Source organism: Mesoplodon densirostris, chromosome X (assembly GCF_025265405.1).
Source record: "Mesoplodon densirostris isolate mMesDen1 chromosome X, mMesDen1 primary haplotype, whole genome shotgun sequence".
Lineage (NCBI taxonomy): Eukaryota > Metazoa > Chordata > Mammalia > Artiodactyla > Ziphiidae > Mesoplodon > Mesoplodon densirostris.
Window position 1 is genome coordinate 1,741,365 of NC_082681.1, and position 20,549 is coordinate 1,761,913.

Consider the following 20,549-nt stretch of genomic DNA (forward strand, 5'->3'; position numbering starts at 1 on the left):
TAGTCAGAGCACAGAGGATTTTTAAGACAATGAAGATACTCTGTGTGTTATTATAAAGGATATATGTCATTATACATTTACCCAAACCCATAGAATGTAGAACACCCAGCGTGAACCCTAATATAAATTATGGACTTTGGGTGATAATGATGTGTTGATGTAGGTTCATCACTTGTAACAGATGTATCACTCTGTGGTGGAGGATATTGATAATGGTGGGGATTATGCATGCGTAGGGGCAGGAGGTGTATGAGAAATCTCTATATCTTTCCCTCAATTTTGCTGTGAATCTAAACCTGCTCTAAAAAAAATCTTGCTTAAAAAAATGTACAGTGGGCAAAAGATCTTTGAACAGACACTTGGCCAAGGAAGATATATAGGTGGCAATTAAGAATATGAAAATATGCACATCATTCATAATTAGTGAGATGCAAATTAAAACAACAATGAGATATTACTGCACACCTATTAGTTGCTAAACCTATTAATGGCTAAATCCAAAAAACTGACAATACCAAGTTCTAGCAAGGATGCAGAAGAATGGGAGCTCTCATTCATTGCTGGTGGAATGCAAAATAGTACAGCTACTTTGGATGACAGTTTCAGAAATTCTAGTAATGTTAAGTAAAACATCAGTAGCACTCTGGCATTTACCCAAGTGATCCAAAAACTATGTTCACCAAAACAAAAAAAAATGTATTTCTGTATGTATGTGTGGCAGTTGTGGAGATTTCAGCTGTATGTGATCTTGAGGTTGGTTCTCCAAACTGTTGATTGTTGATGAGTTTCCTTGAAGGAATGGGAATGGCAAATAATGAGGGAAGGAGGCTTTGACTTTTTATTTTATATATTTCTCAGTTGTTTAGATTACTTTTTTATTTTTTTTTCTTTTTACAGTGAGGAAGTGGTTTTTTCTTCTAGTTTTATTGAGATATAATTGACATACAGCACTATATAAGTTTAAGGTGTACAACATGATGATTTGACTTACATCATGAAATGATTACCACAATAAGTTTAGTGAACATCCACCATCTCAACAGATACAAAATTAAAGAAAAGGAAAAAAACTTTTTCCTTGTGATGAGAACTCTTAGGATTTACTCTCTTAACACCTTTAGTGTATAACATTCAATGGTGTTAATTATATTTATCATGTTGTACATTACATCCCTAGTATTTATTTATCTTATAACTGGAAGTTTGTACCTTTTGATCATGTTCATCCAATTCCCTCTCCCTCCACTCCCCGCCTCTGGTCTGATCTCTTTTCTATGAATTTATTTGTTTGTTTGTTTGCTTTTGAAGTATAATTGACCTACAACACTATGTTAGTTCTTGTTACACAGCATAGTGATTTGATATTTCTATACATTTTCAAATGATCACCCAGATAACTCTACTTACCATCTGTCACCATACAAAGATATTACATAGCTATAACTATATTCCCCACACTGCACATTTCATACCGGTGACTCATTTATTTTGCAACTGGGTATTTGCACCTCTTAATCTCCCTAATCTATTTCTTTCCTCCCCCCACTGCTCTCCCTTCTGGCAAACACCTGTTTGTTTTCTGTATCTATGACTCTGTTTCTGTTTTATTATGTTTGTTAATTTGTTTTGGTTTTTAGATTCCCCATATAAGTGAGATCATATAGAATTTGTCTTTCTCTGTCTTATGTATTTTACTTAGCATAATACCCTCTAGGTCTATCCATGTTTTCACAAATGGCAAGATTTCATTCTTTTTTATGGCTGATTAATATTCCAGTCTGTGTGTGGGGGGGGGGGTGTAACATCTTCTTTTTCCACTCATATATTGATGGGATCTAGGTTGCTTCCATATCATGGCTACTGTAAATAATGCTGCAATGAACATAGGGGTGCATATATCTTTTCAGTTTAGTGTTTTCATTTTCTTCATATAAATACCCAGGAGTGGAACTGATGGATCATATGGTAGTTCAGTTTTTTGTTTTTTGAGGAAACTTTATACTGTTCTCCATAGTGGCTGCACCAATTTACATTCCCACCAACAGTTCACGAGGGTTCCTTTTTCTCCACATCCTCACCAACACTTGTTATTTGTTAGCTTTTTGATAATAGCCATACTGACAGGTGTGAAGTAGTATTTCATTGTGGTTTTGATTTGCATTTACTTGATGATTAATGATATTGAGCATCTTTTCACGTGCCTGTTGGTCATCTGTATGTCTTCTTTGGGAAAATGTCTATTCAGGTCCTCTGCCCATTTTTAATTGGGTTATTTCCTTTTTTAAATGTTGAATTGTATGAACTATTTGTATATTTTGGATATTAACCAATCAGATATATCATTTACAAAGATCTTCTCTCATTCAAAAGGCAAATTTTTCATTTTGCTGATAGCTTTCTTTGCTGTACAAAAGCTTTTTAGTTTGATGTAATCCCATTTGTTTATTTTTGCTTTTGTTTCCCTTGCCTAGGGAGACATATCCAAAAAACAATTACTAAGACAAATGTAAAAGCGCATACTGCCTATGTTTTCTTCTAGAAGTTTTCTGGTTTCAGGTCTTACATTTAAGTCTTTAATCCATTTTGAGTTTATTTTTGTGAATGGTGTGAGAAAGTAGTCTACTTTTGATTCTTTTGCATGTAGCTATCCAGGTTTTCCAACATCATTTATTGAAGAGGCTGTCTTTTACCCATTGTATATTCTTGCCTACTTTGTTGTAGATTACTTGCCCATATAGTGTGGGTTTATTTCTGAGTTCTCTATTCTGTTACATTGATCTATGTGTCTGTTTTTGTGTCAGTACCATACTGTTTTGATTACCATAGTATTATAGTATAGTTTGAAATCAGGGGCATGATACCTCCAGCTTTATTCTTATTTCTCAAGATTGTTTTGGCTATTTGGGTTTTTGTGTGTTTCCATAAAATTTTATAATTACTTATTCTAGTTCTGTGAAAAATACCACTGATGTTTTGATAGGGATTGCATTGAGTCACTAGATTGTCTTAGATAGTATGGTCATTTAAACAATATTAATGCTTCCAATCCAAGAACACAGTATATCTTTCCATCTATTTGTGTCGTCTTCAATTTCTTTCATTGGTTTCTCAGTTTTCTGAGTACATGTCTTTTACTTTTTGGTTACATTTATTCCTAGGTATCTTATTCCTCTTGATGTGATTGTGAATGGGATTGCTTTCTTAATTTCTCTTTCTGATAGTTCATTGTTAGTGTATAGAAATGCAACAGATTTCTCTATATTAATTTCATATCCTGCAACTTTACCAAATTAATTGATGAGTTCTAGTAGTTGTTTGGTGACATCTTTAGGATCTTCACATATAATATCACGACATCTGCAAACAGTGACAGTTTTACTTCATTCGTTCCAATTTGGATTCCATTATTTTATTTTCTTGTCTGATTGGTCTGGCTAGAACTTCCAATACTATATTGAGTAGAAGTGATGAAAGTGGGCATCCTTGTCTTATTCCTGATTTTAGAGGAAATGGTTTCATCTTTTCACCATTGAATATGATGTTAGCTGTGGGCTTGTCATATATGGCCTTTATTATGTTGAGGTATGTTCCCTCTATACCTACTTTGTTGAGAGTTTTTATCATAAATGGATGTTGAATTTTGTCAAAAGCTTTTTCTTCATCTACTGAAATGATCATGTGATTTTTTTTCTCTTCAATTGTTAATGTGGTGTATCACACTGATTAATTTGTGGATATTGAACCATCTTTGTATCCCTGGAATGAATCCCATTTGGTCATGGTGTATGATCCTTTTAATGTATTTTTGAATTTGGTTTGCTAATATTTTATTGAGGAATTTGCATATATGTTCATCAGTGATATTGGCCTGTAATTTTCTCTTTTTTTTGATACCTTTGGTTTGGTATCAGGGTGATGCTGGCCTGGTAGAATGAGTTTGGAAGCTATTCCTTCCTCTGCAGTTTTGGGGAATAATTCGAGAAGGATAGGTGTTAACTCTAAAGTCCACTTAGAGAAGTACCTTTAACATTCCTTGTAAAGCTGTTTTGATGGTGCTGAACCCTCTTAGCTTTTGCTTGTCTGTAAAACTTGATCTCTCCATCAAAACTGAATGAGAGCCTTGCTGCGTGGAGTATTCTTGGTTGAAGATTTTTCACTCTCAGCACTTTAAATATATTGTGCCACTTCCTTCTAGCCTGCAGAGTTTCTGCTGAAAAGTCAGTTGATAACTTTATGGGAATTCCCTTGTATGTAACTTGTTGCTTTACCCTTGCTGCTTTTAATATTCCCACTTTATCTTTAATTTTTGCCATTTTAATTACAGTGTGTCTTGTTGCGTTCCTCTTTGGGTTGATCCTGTTTGTGACTCTCTGTGCTTCCTGGAAATGGATGTCTGTTTCCTTTCCCAGGTTAGGGAAGTTTTAAGCTATTATGTCTTCCAGGATGTTTTCTGCCCCTTTCTCTCTTCTCCTTTTGGGACCCCTGTAATGCAAATGTTAGTACACTTGATGTTGTTCCAGAGGTCTCTTAAACTGTCTTCATTTTTTAAAATTCTTTTTTCTTTTTTCAGCTTAAGTAATTTCCACTACTCTGTTTTCCAGTTAGCTGATCTGTTCCTCTGTATCATGTAATCTATTGTTGATTCCTTCTAGTATGCTTTTTAATATCAGTTATTGCATTCTTCACCTTTGCTTGGTTCCTCTTTATATTGTCTAACTCTTTGTTAAAGTTCTCACTGTGTTTGTCCAGTCTTCTCCCAAGTTATTTGAGCATCTTTATGATCATGACCTGAACACTTTATTGGGTAGATTGCTTATTTCCACTTAGTTCTTCTTCTGGGATTTTATCTTGTTCCTTCATTTGGAACATATTCCTCTATTGCCTCATTTTGCCTAATTTGCTATTTTTATTTCTATGTATCTGGTAGGTTGTTACATTTCCCAACTTTGGAGAAGTGGCTTTTTTTATGAGGCATCCTATGTGTCTGAGCTGTGCACTCCCCTCTGGTCACCAGAGTTATATGCCCTGGGGGTGCCCCCTGTGTGGGCTGTGTGGGCCCTTCTGTTGTGGGGGGCTGACTACTGTGAGTGGTCTGGTAGGTATGGCAGGCCCTATCTGGCTGATTATCAGGCTCTGCCTTGTACAGAGGCTGCTGGCCACTGGAGGTTGGGACTGGGTCTCAAGAGGGCTGGCTGCAGAGCCCCAGGAAATCCCAGGGCTAGTGCTGGCCCACGGGTGGGCAGAGCCCAGTGAGTGTGGCTTGTTGCAAGGCCAGTTGTCCCAGATCAAGCATCAGCCTGTCAGTGCATGGGGCCAGTTCCTGACATGTCTGACTGTGGCATCTGATATTACAAAGCTAGTGTCAGCCCACTGTTGAGTGGGTCTGGATCCTGGGGCAGCTAGCTGAGGAGCCCGTGGTGTCTTAAAGCTGGTGTCAGCCTCCTGATAGGCAGGATTGTGGCCCAGGTAGGTCCTGGAGCTGGCGTTAGCCTGTTGGTTAGTGGGGTTGTGGCCCTGGTGATCTTGGACTTAGTGGTGCCACACTGGTGGGCTGAGTCAGGACCTGGAGTCTAGTACTAGTGCTAACAGGCTGGGAGTGGGTCCAGGTCCTGGTGCTAATAATCTAGAGGGAGGATTCCACAATGTTCCTTGCCAGCACCAGTGTCCTCATGGTAGAATGAGCTCCCCAAATGGCTGCCACCAGTGTCTGTGTCCCCAGGGTGAGCTGCAGTGGCCTTCTGCCTCTCCAGGAAGCTCTCTCCAAGATCAGCAGGTGGGTCTGACCCAGGCTCCTTTCAAATTACTGCCTCTGCCCTGGGTCCTGGAGTGTGTGAGATTTTGTGTGTGCCCTTTAATGGTGCAGTCTCTATTTCCTACAGCCCTCTGACTCTCCCAAAAGTAAGCCCCACTTGCCTTCAAAGCCAAGCGTTCTGGGGACTTGTCTTCCTGGTGCAGGACCACCAGGATAGGGAGCCTGATGTGGGGGCTCAGACCCCTCACTCCTTGGGTAGAACCTGTGCAATTGTAATTATCCTCCCACTTGTGGGTCACCCACCCAGGGGTATGGGTCTTGACTATACTGCATCTCAACTTTTCCTACCCATCTCATTGTGGTTTCTCCTTTATATCTTTAGTTGCAGAATGTCTTTTCTGCTAGTGTTTAGGTCATTCTCATAGATAACTGCTCTGTAAATAGTCATAATTTTGGTGTGCCCCTGGGAGGAGATGAGCTCAGGGTCCTTCTACTCCAGCATCTTCTACAATGAGCAAATTTTATTTTGTAAGTAAATAGAAAACAATGAAGCACTTCTACAAAGAACACTGATCATATGGAGTCCTCCCAGTTTTCCTAGGCATAGTTAACCACTTGCTCCTTTGCACTTTTTCACTGTACTCTGTGTTTAAAACTACTATAGATAGTAGTAGTTGTCTTTCTTCCATACTAGATGATTATGAGATGCTTGAATGGTGGCTGGGATTGATTATTTATATTTGTATTCCTAGTACTTAAGAAAGTACCCTATTTACACATGCTTAGTAATATTTGTCAAGTGAAATAATGAAGAAATGAATGAATACACTTGCTTAAGAGTGTTTTTTTTTTTTTGTGGGGAGTAAGCCATTGTAAATAGAGAAGAGTATTTGATTAAGAACTAAGCATTAGACTAAGGGTTAGAAATTTTTTTCTCTGAAGAGCCAGATAGCAAATATTGTAGACTTTGCAGGCCACATATGGTCTTGGTCCAATGTTATTGTTTTTATTTACAGTCCTTTAAAATGTAAAACCTGTATGTGGCCATATGAAAATAGGCATGGGCCATAGTTTGCCAGCCTCTGTCTTAGACTTTAACTCTCAATTTCCTAACCTATTTCAGAACCCTCCCTAATTCATCAGCAAATTCTATTATGTCTCTAGCTATGGCCTTTGTGTATGAAACCAATCAGTCCCTTTATTAGCTTACACCACACACTTAACATGTATACATCCACTCAAAATAAGCATTTTTAGCGGGTTTAGTGACCTTAAGGGGTTATTGAGAAGGTTCATGTCAAGCACCATACAGCTTCTCTGCAGTGGCATGGGTTTCTCCATCTTTTCCCACAGGATGAATTAATTCCTTTTAAGATCTTATGCAAATGAAGTTATTTTATTAATATTTCTGAAACCATGACACTTAGTGTGTCGCCAACTCCAAGCAAGTTTATCAAGGTACTTTTGCCAATAGATATAGTTTATCCCTAATAATAACCACAATAATAATGATGATTAGAATGATAGTATATCATATATAGGACATATATAGGACTTACTGTGTGACAACAAAGTTCTAAGTACTTTAGTCCTCACACTAAACCCATGGGATAAGTATTATTGTCATCCTCGTTTTACAAAACAGGAAACAGAGACACTGAGAGTTTAAGAAACTTGCCCACAATCACATGTAATCAGTGGAAAAGAAAGTTTCAAGGAGTCAGGATGAGGATGATCAATAGTGTCACAGTGGAGAGTCCCAGAATGATAAGCCCTAAAAAGCAGTCCTTCCATATGTGGTTGGAAGGTTAAAATTAGTGATTTTCTAAAGAACCACTTCAGTTAGATAGTGGGGTGGAAGCAAGATTGCAATGCATAATATGAGTGGCTGGTGAGAAGATAGAAGTAATGGTTATCAACCACTTATGCTTAGCTGTTCAGAATTTCTCCTTTAATGCTGTGGTTGAGATAATAAAATCTGTTCTTTTACATAGTTAGATATGTAGTGTCATTCCTATAGCCTTATAAACATTGTTTTATATTGTTACTAACACTCTCATTGTCAAATTTTCTAGGATGTGGTGCCGCAGGTTGTCCCATCTACAAAGCAGGCTCCAGGACCTGCTGAGGGGACGAGTCACATGTTGGGCCCTTCAACAGCCCAACTTCAAAAGCTTATTTCCATTAGCCATCCATTGGCACCATACAGCCTCCAAGTCTCTGAATTGTGTTTGGCAGCAACATGAAGATCATTTTGGTAAGATGTGTAGAGGCAGATACTTTATTTTTAATTGTGACAGAAAAACCAAAATTTAATATCGTAACCATTTTAAGTGTACACTTCAGTAGTGCAAAGTATATTTACATTGTTGTGCAATGACAGATACTTTTCATGTGGACTGAAAGTACTTTCTGTGGAGTTGTGAAGGCTTCTAACCATTTATTTCCAGGATTATTTTACAGGTTGCAAGAAAGACAAAACTAATGTAGGGTAATAGGAAAATCTCATCCCAGCTAGGGAAAGGGAGGTCTGCTATGCCCCAGCCACACTCTATCTCCCTGTCTCATCTAAGAAAAAATAAATAAAGAAGAAAAGCCTCAATATAAAGGGGAGAGAGTTTCAAAGACATAGACTGGAAATTCTATAGCCAGGGAAAGTATTGGGTGGCACAGGGGAAAAAAGCTTTACCCCTGTGTATTAGTTTCCTAGCACTGCTGTGACAAATTACCATAAACTAATTGGCGTAAACAACAGAAATTTATTTTCTCACAGTTCTAGAAGCAGGAAGTCTGAAATCAAGATGTTGGCAGGGCCATGTCCTCTCTGAAGACTCTAGGAGAGAACTCTTCCTTCCCTCTTCTGGGTTCTGGTTGTTGCCAACAATCCTTGGTGTTCTTTGGCAACATCACTACACTCTCTGCCTCCATCATCTTCCCTGTGTCTCTTCTGTATCTTCAAATTTCTCTCTCCTTATAAGGGGACCATTTGTTGGATTTAGGGCCCACGCTAATCCAGTGTGACCTCATCTTATCTTGATTATCTTCCAAGACCCTATTTCCAAATAACGTCTCATTCACATGTACTAGAAGTTAAGACTTCAACATATCGTTTTGTGGAATGCAGTTCAACTCACAGCACCCTGGAAAGGGACAAAAACAACCGTGAAGGCCACACTCCCAAAACATAGACCCACTATGCACTCCAAAGACTTAGACTTAATGCAAAGATTAGAGAATTCCCCTCCCCCCCACTACAACCAACTAATAAGCCTCCAGTTAAAATAGCAGTGGATTACAGCTGCAAAAGACAGACTGTCTCTGAGGTGAAGCACAAAGAGAAGGGCCAAGGCCAAGAGGGGGGATACAAACAAGATCACTAGAGAAATTTAAAGCCTCTGGTACCCATAGAGACAATAAATGTCAAACATAGCCCAACTCTTGGCCAGATTGATATAGTCACCCATAAATTCCTATTTACCTCAGTATCTACTGCTCTATACATGTCTGGCTGTCAACTACAAGAACAAAATTACAAAACATGCTAAAAGGCAAGAAATAACACAAGTTGAAGAGACAAAACACCATCAAAACTAGACTCACATATGACACAGGTGTTGAAATTTTCAGTCAGGAAATTTAAAATAACTATGGTTAATATCTTAAGGATTCTAATGGAAAAGGTAGACAAAATGAAAGACCAGAAAGATAATGTCAGCAGGTTGTTGGAAAATATAAGAAAGAATCAAACGGAAATCAAAAGCACAGTAACAGAAATGAGGAATGACTTTGATGGACTCATAAGATACAACAAGGAATAGAATCAGTGAATATAAAGATAGGTCAATAGAAATTACCCAGACTGAAATGCACAGAGAAAATGAGAGTGGAAACAAACAAACAAAAAAGAGTATTCAGGAAGTGTGGAACGATATCAAAAGTTGTAACATATACTAGAATGGAATACCAGAAAGAAAAGAAAGAAAGAACTAAGCAGAAGACATATTTGAAGAAATAATTTTTGAAAGCTTTCCAAAATAAGTGACGGACACCAAACCACATATCCAAGAAGCTTAGAGAAGCTTAGCATACATTTTTAACCCCCCCCCACACACACACACACAAAACCCCACACTTAGGCAAAAGAGCAAAAACAAAGAGCAGGGGCTTCCCTGGTGGCGCAGTGGTTGAGAGTCCACCTGCCGATGCAGGGGATACGGGTTCGTGCCCCGGTCTGGGATGATCCCACATGCCACGGAGCGGCTGGGCCTGTGAGCCATGGCCGCTGAGTCTATGCGTCTGGAGCCTGTGCTCCGCAACGGGAGAGGCCACAACAGTGAGAGGCCTGCGTACCGCAAAAAAACAAACAAACAAAAAAAGAGCAAATCTTGAAGGCAGTCAGAGGGGAGAAAACACTTCACTTACACAGAAACAGAAGAATTATAGCAGAGTTCTCATGAGAAACTATACAAGCAAGAACACAATGGCATGACAATTTTAAAGTATTAAAAGGAGAAAAAACTGCCAACCTGGGATTCTATATCCAGCAATCCTTCAAAAGTGAGAGAGAAATAGACTTTCTTATATAACTTCTCAAAATATTGTAAAGGAATTTCTTCTGGCAGAAGAAAAATGATATAAGTCACAAACTTGGATCTACATAAAACAATGAAGAGTGTTAGAAATGAATGAAGATAAAATATAAACTTTTCTCCTTAATTGCACTAAATTTTAATTATTTAAATAGTAATGGCAGTGTATTTGGTGTTCCTAGCACATATAAAAGTGAAACAAATGACAAGAATGTAACAGAGGATAGGAGGGAGAAATTAGAAATATTCTATTATAAGGTAAAGCAAAAGAACTGACAATACCAAGTTCTACCAAGGATGAATAGGAATCAGAGCTCTTTTTCATTGCTATTGGCATGCAAAATAGTACAGCCACTTTGGATGACACTTTTAGAGTTATCTAAAGGTGGACTTAGATTATTTAAAATGTACATTGTAAACATTAGGAAAACTAAAAAAGTTTTTTAAAAATAGTATGAATAATAAGTCAAGAAATGAGATAAAATGGAATCATAAAAAATACCCAAGGAAAATCAGAGAAGGCAGAAAAAGAGGAAAAAAGAAAGGAAACAAGGAGTAAATACAACAAATGGAAAACAGCAAGAAGGTAGATTTAGCGTCAACTACATCAATAATCTCTTCAAATATAAATTGCCTAACCACACCAGTCAAAATACAAAGATTGTCAAAATGGATCAAAAAAATATTCTACTATATATTGTCTACAAGAAACGCACTTTAAGACACAGACCTACTGGGGGTGGGCTTGGGGATATGGGGAGGGGGGTGGGCTGTGACAGGGCAGGGGAGAGTCATGGACGTGTATACACTGCCAGGCTTGGGGTGGACGGATGGTGGGGGGTGGCCGCGTGGCGCGGGGGAATCGGCTCGGTGCTTTGTGGCCGCCTGGAGGGGTGGGATGGGGAGGGTGGGAGGGAGGGAGACGCAGGAGGGAGGGGATGTGGAAACAGATGTATATGTATGACTGATTCACTTTGTTGTAAAGCAGAGACAATTTTAAAAAAAAAAGAAACGCACTTTAAATATAAAGACTCAGGATAAAAGTTAAGGGATGATGTGGGGACAAGGGATATATGGAGCTGTCTGTACCTTTGTCTCAGTTTTGCTGTGAACCTAAAACTGCTCTAAAAAATAGTCTACTTAAATTTTTTTAATTCAAAGTGAAGGGATGGAAATAGAAACACCATGCAATGCTAATCAAAACAACAGTAACTATGTTAATTTCAGGCAAAACAGTCTTCAGAACATGGAAGATTATCATGGATAAAGAGGCACATAACATAGTGATAAAGGGGTCAGTTCTCCAAGAGAACATGTAACAATCCTAAATATGTAGCACCTAACAATAAACCATCAAAACGCATGAAGCAAAAACTGACAGAGATAAAAGTAGAAATAAACAAATCCACGATTTCAGTTGGTTTTAATACCTCTCTCAGTAATCGATAGATTAAGCAGGCACCATCAACCAGCTTGACCCAATTGATATTTGCAGAACAATCCATCCAACAACAGTAAGGTACACATTGTTCTGAAGTTTAAATGAAACATTCATCAAGGTGGACCACATTCTGGGCCATAAAACAAAGCTCAAAAATTTTAAAGACTCTAAAAACATATAGAGTATGTACATTGACCATAACAGAAAAAACTAGAAGTCTATACCAGAAAAGTCCCAAATACTTGGAAATTAAGCTATACACTACCAAAAAAACGTCTAAGTAAAATAAGTCTCAAGGAAAGTTAAAAATATTTTGAACTAAATGAAAATGAATATAGAACTTATCAAAATTTGTGGTAAACAACGAAAGCAGTGGTTGGAGGGGGAGGTATGGCAATAAATACACACACACACACACACACAATCTGTGTGCAGACAACTACAAAACACTGATTAAAAAATGAAAGAACATAAATAATTGGAAAGACGTTCCATGCTCATAGATTAGAAGACCCAATATTTTTAAGATGTGAATTCTCAGTATGATCTATAGATTCAGTGCAATCCCACTCAAAAAATCCCAGCAGACTTTTTTATAGATATTGACAAACTGATTCTAAAATGTATGTGGAGGGGGCTTCCCTGGTAGCGCAGTGGTTAAGAATCTGCCTGCCAATGCAGGGGACACAGGTTCGAGCCCTTGTCCGGGAAGATCCCACACGCTGCGGAGCAACTAAGCCCGTGCTCACAACTACTGAGCCCATGCACCTAGAGCCTGTGCTCCACAACAAAAGAAGCCACCACAATGAGAAGCCCATGCACTGCAACGAAGAGTAACCCCCCTTGCCGCAACTAGAGAAAGCCCGCACGCAGTAACAAAGACCCAACGCAGCCAAAAATAAATAAAAATTTTTAAATAAATAAATAAATAAATAAATAAATAAATAAATAAATAAATAAATAGTGTATGTGGAAAGACAAAGGTATCAGAATAGCCAATACACTTCTGGAAAAAAAATTAAGTCAAAGGGCTTAAGTTAACCTTAGTACAGTTGACACAAACAACACAGGGGTTAGGGTGCCAACTTTTTGAGCAGTCAAAAATCTGAGTGTAACTTACAGTCAGCCCTCTGTATATACACAGTTCCTTCATATATGTGGTTTTACATCCACGGATCAATTTAACTGCAAATCAGGTAGTACTATAGTATTTACTATTGAAAAAAATCTGCTTATAAGTGGACCCAAACAGTTCAAACCCGTGTTATTCAAGGATCAACTACAATCAAGGCAGTGTGGTGTTGTCAAAAGGATAGATACATAGAACAATGGAACAAAATTGAGAGCCCAGAAATAGACCCACACAGATACGGTAAACTGATTTTTGACAAAAGTGCAAAGTCAATTCAATGGAGAAAGGACTGTTTTTTTCAACAGGTGGTATTAGAACAGTTGGATATCCCTATGCAAAAGAGCAAAACAAAACAAAACGTTCACACCTGCCTCATACTTTGTGTAAAAAATAGCTCAAAGTTGATCATAAGCCTAAATGTAAAATGCAAAACTATAAAACTTGTATGAGAAAATGTTTGTTACCTTGGATTAAGCAAAAAGTTCTTAGATGCAACTTCAAAAGCTTAATCCATAAAGGGAAAAAAATGGTAAATTGGACTCTATCAAAATTCAAAAGATTTTCCCTGTGAAAGACACTGTTAAAAGAATGAAAAGAAAAGCCACACAGACGTGGAGAAAATATTTACAAACCACATGCTTGAGAAAAGATTTGTATGCAGATTTTAGAAAAACCTCTTAAAACTTAACAGTAAGAGAACAAATAACCCAATTTTTAAAAGGGTAGAAAGATCTGAACAGACACTTCACCAGAGGACAAGTATGGCAAATAAGCATATGAAAACATGCTCAACATGATTTCATTAGGTAAATGCAAATTAAAGCCACAATGAGATGCCACTATACACCTATTAGAATGACTAAAATCCAAAAAAAATCCTGGCAGTACTTAATGCTGACAAGAATGCAGAGCCATAGGAACTTGTATTCATTGCTGGTAATAATACAAAAATAGTATAGCCACTATGGAAGAAAATTTGGTAGTTTCTTATAAAGTTAAACATGGACTTGTCAACAGTTGCACTCCTAGGTATTTACCCAACTGATTTGTAAACTTATGTCCACAGCAAAAACCCACACATGAAAAACCACTTTATTCATAATTGTCAAAAGTAGGAAGCTATCAAAATATCCTTCAATAGGTTAATTAATAAACTATAGTACATCCATACAATGGAATACTATTCAGCAGTCAAAAGGTATGACATGACATTCTGTTAAAGGCAAAACTATAGGGACAGAAAACAAATCAGTGGTTGCTAGGGGTCTAGAGAGTGTGGTTACCCATAAGTATAGGGGAAATGCTAGAATGAATCATGTGGTACTGGATTATAGTTGAACACATCAGTATAAACTCATGTTTAGCCTAATATAGATACAGATGGATAGATGCAGAAATAATTACAGTTGACCCTTGAACAATGCAGGAGTTATGGGTGCCAACCCTCTGTGCAGTCAAAAATCCACATATAACTTGTAGATTGCCCTCTGTATACACAGTTCTGAGTCCAAGTTCGCTCTGCTCGCTGCACAACAGGCCAATAAATCAGGAGATGAAGTGTTGAGGCAAGGAATAGTGACCTTATTTGGAAACCCGGGCCTCCGAGAAGATGGTGGATTAACGTCCTAGAGTACCATCTTATCGGGGTCTGGATGCCAGTTTATTTTATAGAACAGAGAGGGGGAGGAGATGAGGAAGTAAACTAAAAAGGCCACAAGTCTTGCAAAACATCTCCTGGTTTGGCCAGCCTCGGGGAGGGGATGTGTTAATTTCTTCTTTCTTGCAGCCATTCACTGGTGGGCAGGGTCAGGATGTTGCCCTGTGAGCTGAACAAAAGCACTTTAGTTTAACATTCAGGCAGAGGGGCAGGGTTCCCCGAGGTAGGCCATTATGTATGCCAATAGCTATAGACAACATCCTTTTAGTGATTATAGTAACAAAAAACAACGGAGAGCAAAGGTTAAAATAAAAGAAACAGATCCACCATGGAGTCTGATTTTGCTCTTCCCTGCTACAGTTGCTCTGTATCCACATTTCCGCATTCTCGGATTCAACCAACCACAGACTGTGTAGTACCATGGTATGTACTATTGAAAAAAAATTCTGTGTATAAGTGGACCTGTGCAGTGGACCCATGTTGTTAAAGGGTCGACTGTATAGATATGTTTTTACACGTAGATTAATATATCTCCTAGCTCTAGCCACTGAGAGGTCCTGGAAACAATGACGCCACAGTGGCAATGAACACAACCAGATCTTGGTTTCTAATACCATGCTCCAAGAAAAGGAACCAAGGGCTCCTTAGAAAAATGGACTATTCCAGAGCTGGGTCAGAGAAAATACAAGATGAGCCTGGAGAATCTTGAAGTCCCAGAAAGTAAGGAAGTGCTCAAAAACATGATGAGGCAATGTTAAAGGGACACAGGAGCTAACTAAAAGAGCTTCTAATGGCCAAAGCTGAGACAATTTGAGCAACAAAATAAATAATGTAATATTGGATTATAACCAAAAGTATAAAATAAATATCCATGAATACATGCTGATATAAATAAATGAATAAATGGGGAGAGTACATATAAATGTTTCATACAAAAGAATTCCAAATAATTTATGTAGATATTCCTCCTCCCCCAACTATGGAGGTGGATCTTAAGTCCCCAGTCCTAGAATGCAGGCTGCACTTGGTGATTTGCTGCCAAAGAATAGAATATGGAAGGAGGGTGGGGTAACTTAAGTAGAGAAATGTAGCAAACACTACCTTTGATAGCATGTACCAGTGATATGATATGGTGAGAAGGGCACCTCACTCCTGTGGCTATCTTCCCCAAAACTTATAACCCCACTTTAACCATGATAAAAGCATCAGATAAACCCAAATTGTGGGACATTCTAACAAAATGCCTGACCAGTACCTCTCAAAACTGTCAAGGTCATCAAAAACAAGGGAAGTCACAGCCCAGAGGAGCCTAAGGAGACATGATGACTAAATGTAATGTGGGTCTTGGATGGTATCCTGGGACAGAAAAAAGACATTAGGGGAAAACTAATAAGATTCAAATAAATTATGGGATTTAATTAATAAATAATGTATCAGTTGTGACAAATTTACCATACTAATATATGATATTAGTAATAAGGGAAACTGGGCAAGGGCTATATAGGAACTCTTTGTATTTGCAACTTTTCTGTAAACTTAAAATCATTCTAAAATTTAAAACAAATTTATTAACAGAGAGGTAGTGGAAACCTCAAGCCATAAGTTTCAGTATGAAAGGGAATATGAGGTGGAGTGGTAGTGGAGGGGGAATACTGTTTTAAGATGGAAGACATTGAAACATGTTTGCCGATGAGAATGATCCAGTAGGAGGGGAAATTTTGATGATGCAAAAGAGGGGGATAGAAAAATTTCAGAAGTGTAGTACCTGAGTAGGAAAGAGATAGGATCTGATTCATAAATGAGAGTGTTGGCCTTGATTAAGTGCACAGATATTTCAACCATAGTAACAAGAAGGAAGGCAGAATATATGGGCACAGATGCATGTAAGTGGGTGGATGTGGAGCATGGGTTTGTGGAGATTGTCTTCTAATTGCTTCCATATTCTCTTTGAAGGAGTAAGCAAGGTAATCAGTTGAAAGTGGGAAGGGAGAGGTGGTGTTGGCAGTTTGAGGAGAGAAGGGACTATGTATAATAGTGTTCTTGGAGAGTGAGTAAGTGATTTTACTAAGAAATTATGCAAGGACTTTTTGGCAGCGTTGAGTACTCATTTGATATTTTTGGTGATGATTTTAAAATGAAAGTAACCAATACAGTTTAAATTTTTTTTTCTCTAACAATGTTTAGCTGCTTGGCTGCAGGCACAGAGGAGGTGTGGACCTGAGCGTATCCGGGTCAGAGATTTGTCAGGGAAGCATGGCAGAGGGAGATATGGGGGGGTGGGGCAAGGGAGTTAAGGGTGTTTGCAAGGAATTAATTTAAATGACGATCATGGAAGGTGGGCCCTGTAAGGAGGGAATCGAAGACATTAAAGGAGGCAAGATGATGGATAACAAAAAGGAGCTTATGGTCAATGGATTGGAGCTCTTTGTGTAGCTGAAGGATTATTACAGTGAAGAGTGCCTGAATAATTGAGCTGGAAAAGGAACAACAGGTAGTCAGAGTATAGGGTGTTTGAAATGAAAATGATGAAGGTATTACAATTAATAATGATGAAGCTGCCAAGAATGATGACAGGGGAAGGGCTGATGGGGTGACAGTAAAAGACAGTAAACTGATCTTCATTTATTTAAAAATAAAGTGACTCAGGAGATACATGATTAGAGTAATGAAGAAGTTTAGAGTTATATAGATAGCATGAGCTTCAAAGCAGCAATGAGGCAACTATCCTACCAGGATTACTACAGCCTTGCCTTGCTCCCTTGGTGATCTAGAAACTAGAGCAGTTTTTCCAAAGTTCAATCAGGTTTTTTTTTTTTTTTTTTTTTTTTTGCGGTATGTGGGCCTCTCACTGTTGTGGCCTCTCTCGTTGCGGAGCACAGGCTCCAGATGCACAGGCTCAACAGCCATGGCTCACGGGCATGGCTCACGGGCCCAGCCGCTCCACGGCATGTGGGATCTTCTCGGACCGGGGCACGAACCCGTGTCCCCTGCATCGGCAGGCAGACGCTCAACCACTGCGCCACCAGGGAAGCCCTCAATCAGGTTTTAGTACTCTGATTTTAAAAATTGCTTTATAGAGGCCCACTGTTAGAGATGATGATTGGCTGAAGGTGGCAGGAGAAAAAAGTGGAAATGGAGAGGTCAGGTGGATTTCAGAGTGATATAGGAGGCGGAAGTAACAAACCTTGGTGATTGATTAAATGTAGGTTACAAGAGAAATGAGTTGAGTCCTAAGTTTCTCTTCTATATTGACATTTTGGCAAGACCTAATTAATAAACATTTGTTCAGTGTCAACTTTATACAGAACCAAAAATGGAAGACATATTCCCTACCTTAATGTAAACATAAAATATAAAATGAGTAAATAAATATAAAAAGCATAAATAGCTTATGCCATATGCAAATGCAAATTAAATTGTTACATACCAACTACTTAATTTCAAAGAAAATGTAGGGTTAGTCAAGGAAGCTTCCTTGAATTAAATTAATTTTTAGCTAGATTTTGAAAGAAAAGATGGTCATTTAATTAGAGGAGCCTGTAATTTTAAGGAGAAAAATGGCAAAAGCAGAGGTAATAATGAATTCCAGCCATGGAAAGGACAGTAAGCATACCAACTTGACTAAAATAAAGGGGATTTTTTGGAGCTTTTTAAGATATGAGTCCATCCCCATAGTACAAATTATTCCACTACTGTACAGTATGTTCCTGGCAACTTCTCACCCATCTAATAGGGCAGGAGAAGATCATTCATAGTTTTGATGACAGGATCATTCTCATTCCTGAATGAGCAAGTACCAGGAGCCAGGCATTGTGATAAATGCGAAGCATGCAGTGATGGAGAAGACACATTCCCTATCCTCAAGGTACCGTCTTATGGCAAAAACAAACACACGGACAGTTATAAGACAGTGTGATAAATGCTTTTAGACAGCATGTGGAGTGCTATAAGAACAAAGAGGAGGGTTACCTAACCCAAACTAAAGAGTTATAAATGACTGCCTACAGGATTTGAGCAGAGTCATGAATATTTTAATATGAATTAGGCAAGGGAAAAAGGGTGAGAAGGTAAGGATGAATGTTCTGGTCAGAGGGAACTGCATGTGCAAGAGCTTGAAGGTTATAGTTTGTCAAAACCCTGGATTACCTCAGTGTAATGACCAATCTGAATGAGGGTTGGTGGTACTTAATCACTTTTATCAGTCTAAGGGAGTGGTTCTCAATATTTTTAGTTTATGAATCTCTTAGAAATTCTGTTGCAAGCTATGGATCCTCTCTATAGAAAAATACCGAACTACACACACACATACACACACAGAGACACACACAGACACACACACAGTTTTACATATCATTCCATGGATCCTAGGTCAAGAACTCCAACTCCAGAGCACCACCAAATAATAGCCCCATTCCACAGTATCAGCAGTTGCTATATCAGACACTCTTTCAATTAACTTTAGTGTCTGGATTTTCAAGCATTCAACACCAACTTTTGACTCATAACTAGAAGATGTTATAGGTACATGGAGGTGATGCCCCAGTGGTCCACTCTGCTTCTCTTCCAAGGCTGTTAGAAGGGAAAGGCATTTCCTCCCAGGTGATAAGCTACCTACTAGCAGCATGCCTGACTTAGACAATAGGATTTCTTGTAATACTCTTCTCAGATAGTTTGTATGGACTGCATGGGCCACTCTTTTCTGTTTCTATATGTATCTCAGGGTTTTTTGTTGAAAATCTGGACATTTTAGGTTTTATCTTATAGAAACTGATTTCTGACCTCGCAGGGGGATTGTTGCTGTATGTGTGTTTTGTTTATTTGTTTATTGACTTCTCTGGAGTAATTCGTTTTTAACTGTGGCTTCTGTGTATCACAGTGGGGTCAGCATAACTCAGTGGTCTTCAACTGGGGGGATTTTGCCACCACAGGAGGCACTTGGCAATGTCTGAGAACATTTTTAGTTGTCACAACTGGCGAGGAGGATGCTTCTAACATCTAGTGGGTGGAGACTAGGGATGCTGTTAAGCATCCTACAATGCACAAGACAGTGCCCTGCAACAAAAAATTATCTAGCCCTAGATGTCCATAGTACCAAGGTTTGAGAAACCCTGGTATAGTTTAGTGGCCAGCTAACAATTGGTCAGTGGTTAAGCTAAAAACCTTAAGCCAGTAAGGCTTCCACCTTTTGCCAATGGATGTGTGTGTGGATTGGGGCACACAAAGTTTAGGCTGTTTATTAGTCTGCCCAGGCTTTCAGTTTCTGCCATTCTTCACATGTCTCCACTGTGCCTCACATTCTTCCAGGGACATGTAGATAACTAGGGCCCTTTCCAATCTCTCCTTATTGTGTGCACAGCCTTACCAAACACCAGGGATGCGAGGGGGCTTTCCAAGGCCCACTATAGCTGTCTCATTCCCTTGATCCCCTTGATAGATTTCTGGCTGTTCTGCAGATCTATTGCTTGTCCCAACCAGTGTGCCTTCCTTGATTGTATTCAACACCCATGGGCATGGAGTTTTTATGTGCTCTGCTCCCAATAAATTTAGTCCCCTTCAGCAGCAAAGCTGCTGGCTTTCTTGGTTTGCCTGCCCTGGTAGAACTATTGCTGATGGAGCTGGTAGGGGTGGGGTAGGGAGTGGAAGTACTCCAAGCTAAAACATACAGATTCCCACTGTTCTTACCCAAGGTTCAATAGTTTTTCTTGACTAAAGGCTTCTTAATTTGTTGTAAGCCTTTGGTCAATTTCCAGGTCCTAAAATGGTTGTTATTGGTAATTTTGTCCAGTTTTATCATTGTTATTGGGGGAGGGGATTTTCCAAGCTCCTTACTCTGCCTTTCCTGAAGTCTCACCTTCAGAGATTCCCAAGACTACACTTTGAGAAACACTAGCATAGGACTTTGGGGTTGGACAACTTGAGTTCACGTCCTAGGTTCCCCACCTAATGATTATATGATCTTACAAAGTTATTTAACATCT

At 38.7% G+C, this 20,549-nt stretch overlaps 1 protein-coding gene across 4 annotated transcripts in view; it reads left to right on the forward strand.

Moving 5' to 3' along the window:
* TMLHE (trimethyllysine hydroxylase, epsilon) overlaps positions 1 to 20,549 on the forward strand; it is a 61,410-nt gene that overhangs the window by 10,673 nt on the left and 30,188 nt on the right. For 3 of the 4 annotated variants that reach the window (XM_060086852.1, XM_060086853.1, XM_060086854.1), the window contains one exon: positions 7,828 to 8,009. In XM_060086852.1, the coding sequence (XP_059942835.1) occupies positions 7,828 to 8,009 (182 nt within the window). Of the gene's footprint in view, positions 1 to 7,827; positions 8,010 to 20,549 lie in introns of those variants that run through there. The other variant, XM_060086855.1, reaches the window with a different exon arrangement.